Source organism: Lactuca virosa, chromosome 3 (assembly GCF_052849685.1).
Source record: "Lactuca virosa cultivar CGN04683 chromosome 3, Lactuca_virosa_CGN04683_v6, whole genome shotgun sequence".
Lineage (NCBI taxonomy): Eukaryota > Viridiplantae > Streptophyta > Magnoliopsida > Asterales > Asteraceae > Lactuca > Lactuca virosa.
This window is the reverse complement of record NC_136428.1, coordinates 54,546,124-54,552,939: the sequence shown is the minus strand read 5'-3', so window position 1 is coordinate 54,552,939 and position 6,816 is coordinate 54,546,124. Positions and strand designations below refer to the sequence as shown.

Below are 6,816 nucleotides of genomic sequence, written 5' to 3'. Positions count from 1 at the left end.
AATTAAACAAAATTTCAGACCTTGAAGATGTGCTTTGGATTCGACAGCCTACGTTTGTCTTGTTGGTCAAATCATGCCATCAAATTATTACCACCATCGGATTATGTGAATGGTAATCTTCAAGAACAATCATTTGTGGAGTATTGGATGACTTCGTCCGATCTGGTTCCATTTGGAATCGATGGTCTGCTTCTTCTTGCTTTTGGTCTTCTTCATGTCTAGTTCCATTTGGCTTTAAGAAGAAATCATCATACAAGAAAGACTGATTTTAATGAGTTGAAATGGAATCGGCGGTGATGGGTGTTAGACGGAGATCCGGTGACGGTAGTGAAATACAAGATGGGGATGGATTCGAGGAAGGTGGTGGGCGGGGCCCATTTACTTAGAATATTAATATAAAATGAAATAAATAATATAAAAAGTTAAACGAAAATCAAAAAGGACAAAAGAGTTATTTCAGGTGTGGCATGAACAAAAACCGCAACAAACAGATACCATAAAGACCGCCCGAATGAAAATAAATAAATAAAGTTAAGGAGGAGTTATAAGCCCGTCTTCAATAACAAATGAGAGTCGAAAAGAAAGTTAGGGGCCCATTTTTTATTTTTGCACATGGCTTTTATAATAAACGAATCGGCTATGTTATTATGTTTGTAGATTTATGCGTATTGCTTAGATTGATAAGGTTTTGTTTGTTTTTTAGATTTTTATGTCTTAATAGATATAATTTATTTTTTATTTTTTAAGAAAAAACCTGTTAATTTAGCATGGCGACTTTCCATTTCTAACAAGTCTATCACAATCCATCGCTAATTATGTACATCAACCACATTCGAGGTCAATCTGCCGCTCGTATCAATCCGTGTGAAATTTTGTTGGCAAAATATTTGTTGCTAATCTCTGACAAAGTCGTGGCTGTTTGTTTGGTTTCGGAGTTTTACACATTGTATCGAATTAGCGACAGCTAGTTCGGTCGCTAATCATGGGTAAAGTTTTCCTATGCTGTTTTATGCGACAGTTTTGTATCCACGGGAAATCCATTGTTAAATCCCATCCCACAGCGACAGATTTGCTGTGGTGTGTGAAGCACAGAGTATACCAAATTAGGAAGGTGGTAGCCAGCGAGGAGATCACAAGGGGCAACAAAAAGGGTGTTTGGTAAAGAGGTACACAACTGAGGGGGCATTATGATTATTTTATCACCATAAAGGTTAGAGAGATCTTGAAAGTACAATGAGTAAACGTGTAAGAAAAAAGAACAACCTAAGTTAGACAAACCGGAAAATATGTTTTGTGACTTTTAAAAGTTACATTTACACATAGCGATCGCCACACATATGACATGTAGTCATGTAGATGTCACATAATCAACTTTAGTTGTGCAAGCTAAAAATATAATCAAGGTGCAGGTGGAACCTTTTTTCCATGTTTAAAGAGATATGGTATACAAATTGTAGGTAGCAGAAAACGAAACATATATGAAAATATGTTGCTACTCTACGACATTTAATTAAGGGAAATCTCCGGAAAAGTCCCAATATTTTACCCTAATTTACGAAAAAGTACCAAACTAAAATTTGTTTACGAAAAAGTCTCAATTACCGGTAAAAACGACGATTTTGCCCTATTTTCCTGATTTACCGGCTTCATTAATTACCGGGTTTTAATAAAGTCCCATTATTTTACCATAATTTACGAATAAGTCCCAAATTATGGTAAAATAATGGGACTTTAATGAAAATTATGGTAAAATAATGGGACTTTAATGAAACCGGGTAAGTATTGAAACCGACAAACCGGAAAAAAAAATGGTCAAATCGTCATTTTTTCCGGTAATCGGGACTTTTTCATAAACCAATTTTAGTTTGGGACTTTTTCATAAATTCGGATGAAATATTAGGACTTTTCCGAAGATTTCCCTTTAATTAACACTGAAAAGTTTGAGTTTCTATATGTTTTCCATTTAATTTATCATGATATCACACTACAGATAGCTAGTGGACAGCGTACAATATTAATATCCATATTCATTGATATATGTAATGAGATATACAAAATCAAACAAATACTCATGAGATTTGTTACACATATATAAATATGAAATAAAACAACAACATAATTTACAAAACCAAAATTGAATCAAACCATCACTCACTTCACTTGACTATCTGTTTAATTGCCTCCTTTAAGTCTGCCCTATAAAACAACAAATCCAGCACCATATATAATATCCGAAAAATAAATAAAATTAAAAGGCGTTTTGTTTTTTCAGTTATTCCCCCCTTCAGGGATCAAATTATGAACACTTTGTTCCGTAGGTGTCCCCGGAATATACGGGACAAAACCACGACCCCCAAAAACAGGACGCATAAAAGCATTATCAAACTTTCTCCAATAATAATGAACCGTATGAGAAGGTGTTGAAAGAAGCACACGTAGATTCGCTGGATGGAGCACCGATGTTGCTTCTTGACCCCCTCCAGCTTCCGGGTCCCGCTCATTTCCTAAAAGCGGGACCACAAACGATTTTGGACTCGTTGGCTCTGAGGAAGCCATTCGCGACATATTTTTTGATGGAGGTAGCAATAGCCTCACTAGAGGCTTTGTTATCAATCCAAAAACCTACCCAAAAAAAAAAAGAAAAAACAAAATATTAAGAAAACAAACAAACATGTTATGTTATGTTAAATAGTAACCAAGATTAAGAGTACTTTACCACTGTACTGAAAAGGACTACAGTGATTGTACTTGTTATCATGATTGCATTCCCACGCAACTGTGTGTGACCTAGCCTTGTGAACTGTACAATGAACAAAAGTTATAGACTTAAAACCATGATGGAATGGTGATTCTATTTGTACAAAAACATCAATTCAGAGTAATTAGGGGGTGTATGTTTATAAAAAGAAATATTAATAATTTAAGAAAAGGGTGTGCATCTAGTAATGGAGGTGTATGGATAGCAACACATGTTTAAAAATTATGAAATAACTGACCTGGTTATAAGCAAGGGCCATGGAGACAGCACCTCTCATAAGACCAGCCCACCAAATCAAAACCTTAAAATATAAAAGTTTAAGGTAAGAAGTTGATGATTTATTTAGTATGATGCTTAAAGTGGAAACATGAAGATTAATAATAAGATCATACGTACTTGCTGCCTAAAAGTAATTTTCTCGTGTGCATTCTTCTTTGCTAAGTTGGCTAAAAATGATAAGGGGAAAACAAAGCATCCTCTTCCAACCAAAACTAACCCCAGTAAAATTGAGCTCACTCCGATTGATTTTCCAGGGCTGACATACCAAAAAAAAAACATTTATGACGAGGATGAGAAGGGCATTTACGACTTTTGTATCATTAACATCAGTTTCTGTCCAAAGCACAATAAACAACACAGTGCAACTTGTTCTGTTCTATTCTGTCAGATGTAACAAATGGATTGGGGCCTAAGTTTTATGCAAAATACCTGTCTTGTACGAAGTTCCATTTTTCAATATCCAAAGCATCCATACCAACATAAAGAAAGATAAAAAGCTCTGAAATAAACGACAATGTTGCAAAGGCATGCCTGAAAATATGAGTGAGTATAGATACTGATGAGCTAATGAGTTCTTCAAAAATATAGTATTACAATTAGAGTAGGTAGGCATACTTGGTAGTGACTCTCGATTTTTCTGTAACATTATGCCAAGTGTAATGGGACATTACAATTCCACAGAAGAATACTGTCAGAATGCCACTCAAATAGAATAACTGCAAACACAGAATAAGTGTTATTAACTAACTAACTAACTAACTAACTATCCAAAGCTTATTAACTAATATAGGTTGCAAGTTAAATGTGGGAAAAATCTTACTTCAGCTAGCATATATGACATATAAGCCATTAGAATCATGATAGCAACTTCTCGATCCGTTGAATGTCTATAATTCAGCAACCCAAAGAATAGTTTTTTTTTTTAGGGAGAATTTCATATATGCCCCTCTTAAACTTCAAAATATCATATTTGCCCAACTTAATTTCTCAATATCATATTTACCCTTCATAAACTTTCAAAATATCATATTTGGCCAAATCCTTTTATATAATGTTTTTAATATTCTATAATCATTTTTTATACCGTAGAATTATTATAATAATTAAAAATTTTAACCATATTATCCTTACGTCTGTGATAATCGAATGTGAAGTTCTAAATTGTTGGAATGTCGCCCTCTTGACAAACAAAAGGATTTATCTGCAACCTTCTCTATAGAATGTATATTTTGATTGTTTAGTTTTTGCTATTGTTGATTATTATCATGTTGTAGATGGAAGATATTTTAGATATTACCATTGATATTTTGATGTTTAAAAATTGCATATACGATATTTTGATATTTAAGAAGGGCATATATGATATTTTGATGTTTAAAAAGGACATATATGATATTTTGAAATTTTATGAAGGGTAAATATAATATTTAGAAATTTTATGAAGGGTAAATTTGACATTTAGAAATTAAGTTGGGTAAATATGATATTTTGATGTTTAAGAAGGGCATATATGAAATTCTCCCTTTTTTTTATATAAAAATATCAACTTATGAAAAAAAAATGTAATCTATAATTCTATGTACCTTCCAAAGTATAATTTTTTTATAATATATGCACTTAGCAGCCCAGCCTGCATAAAGAGAGATAAAATGCCACGTCACATGATCATGTCTTCCAAGACAGAATTTAATTTTTTAAATGCTGAATATTTAGGAAGAATATGGATAGATGAGACTCACACCAGCTCCTAAGACTGTGCTTGTGACAAATAAATAGAAGAAATTTCCTACTAACTGAAATGCATCACTTGTTGTGATCCTACTTAGATCAAAGTTTTGGACTGCATTAAAGATCACTACTGATGTGGCATCATTCACTACCCCTTCCCCAAACACCAAACTGTACAATAAAGGGGTCTCATCTTGATTCAGCACCTGGATTGTTCAATAAGATATATGTTATCTCACAAACAGGGTCTAATACTTTAATTATGATTATATAAAATCTTAATGATGTTTATTGACCTGCAAAGTGCAAACAGAATCTGTTGCAGAAAAGATTGCACCTAAGGCTGGAAGAAAAAAAAAAGTTGGAAATGTTAGGAAATTAAGAGACATTAATGAAAAGTGACAAAAAGTAAGGAGTAAATGATACCAAGAAAATCTCCTAGGTCAAGAGAGCCAACATTCATTCTTTTGAAAATGTTTATAGCCCCTGTAAAAGAAGTTAGACAAAATTGTTCATATGTGATAATTTACAAAATCCACATATGATAAAAATATGAAATGGAGATTGTATTAAAGTGAAGATGTTGGTTTATACCATATGAGATGATGGTGAAGGATATTACAGTGCCAATAGCACCAAATAGCACAATGGTCATGAAATTGCGGAAAAACTGTTTCTTCTTTACCTGGAACCTGTTGATTTTTTATTGCAAAGAAAATAGAAACATTCAAAGCAAACAGATCATAATTCATAATCATATATAACTTTTGAAAAGAGTAAAACACACCCTGCATTGAAGATGATCGGTGGAAGAAGGTAAATGAAGAAAAGGTCTTCACTAAAGACAAACAGATGTGAATTTGTTCCTCCAGTACTTAACAAAATAATAGCACCAGTGCATAGACCCTGTCATTGTCATCCACGAAAAAGTAACTATTAAATTCAAATTTCTTTTTCTCCTTCGATCACCAAAAAAATTTGATCAAATTCACAACTCCGTGATTAAATCTATAACGATTTCATAAAATTCCAGAAAAATAAACGTATTGTTTCGGTTTTAATGATTAGGATAAATATACTTACGATGAACAGGGCGGTGATAGATTCATTCATCCACCGGCTCTCCTCCAAAAGATGGCCAATCACGATACAAGCACAAAGAAGAGCAACAAACAGATTCATATTAACAATGGAAGCGTACTCTGAGGTGCTAAGTGTAGTAGTATTCATCTTTCCAACCAATGATCCTAAATCAGCCCCCATTGTAGCCAATTGATCAGGCCCTTCCATCAAACTAACGACCAATATCAGAAGCCCTTCACCTGTCAGAACAATTCGTAAATTAGAAATTCACAATATCACGTCGATAAATAAACACATGAAAACCTCAATGGGGGTCGCCACCTCCAATTATTCATACAATCCCACTTCTGTATTATATAAAAAACGGATACATACGTATTTGAGCGTTAAACCAAAAAACGAATACATACTGATGCAGACGCACACACAGAGCCATGTATAGAGTTGAAATTACCAAAACGATAGCATAGATCGACGAATTTGAACAACGTAACAGAGAGATTATTCGGCCTGGATTTCAATACTTCAAAAAAATGAATAAGAATTCTGAACGAACGGCGACAATATTAGGTTTCACTCTCCAGATAAAAAAGGGAGAATGCTGGAAGGCCACGAACAAGAAGTGGAGGTATTCATATATGGAGGGAGAGAGAGAAGAGAGGGGCAAGTTTAAATATTGCTCAAGAATTTCAGGACCCTGAACTATCCAACTCGTACAAATTGAGTCCCTACAGCTTAATTATAATCAATGTTATTCCTAAAGTATCAACTATGCCACGATCAGTCCCTTATATAACTTCTACATGTGTTGTCGTTTGAATTCTATGCGAGTGGTAAATTACTCTATTAGTAACATTATTGAGATAAGAAAAATATATGATAAACAATAAAATTGAAAAATCATGAAGATTAATTGGAAACGATTTTTAATTCTACGATATCCTAATAACTATAATAATGATGTGTTT

The 6,816-nt window shown here is 33.5% G+C and overlaps 1 protein-coding gene across 2 annotated transcripts; it reads right to left on the bottom strand.

Annotated features, from left to right (window-relative positions):
* Positions 1-2,066: 2,066 nt before the first annotated feature.
* Positions 2,067-6,470, bottom strand: LOC145165726 (sodium/hydrogen exchanger 1-like). Of its 2 annotated transcripts, none has more exons than XM_079084556.1 (15): positions 6,259-6,470; positions 5,849-6,087; positions 5,553-5,671; positions 5,360-5,457; positions 5,192-5,251; positions 5,062-5,108; positions 4,777-4,971; positions 4,621-4,667; positions 3,858-3,924; positions 3,653-3,753; positions 3,467-3,568; positions 3,155-3,293; positions 2,997-3,059; positions 2,717-2,800; positions 2,067-2,622 (listed from the first exon to the last, which is right to left on the bottom strand). In XM_079084556.1, the coding sequence occupies exons 2-15, from the start codon at positions 6,053-6,055 to the stop codon at positions 2,269-2,271; spliced, it is 1,683 nt and encodes a 560-aa protein (XP_078940682.1). In that variant the 5' UTR covers positions 6,056-6,087; positions 6,259-6,470; the 3' UTR covers positions 2,067-2,268. The 2 variants fall into 2 exon arrangements, with proteins under 2 accessions (XP_078940682.1, XP_078940681.1); XM_079084555.1 differs by having other exon boundaries at positions 6,303-6,470.
* Between the last annotated feature and the right edge of the window lie 346 nt (positions 6,471-6,816).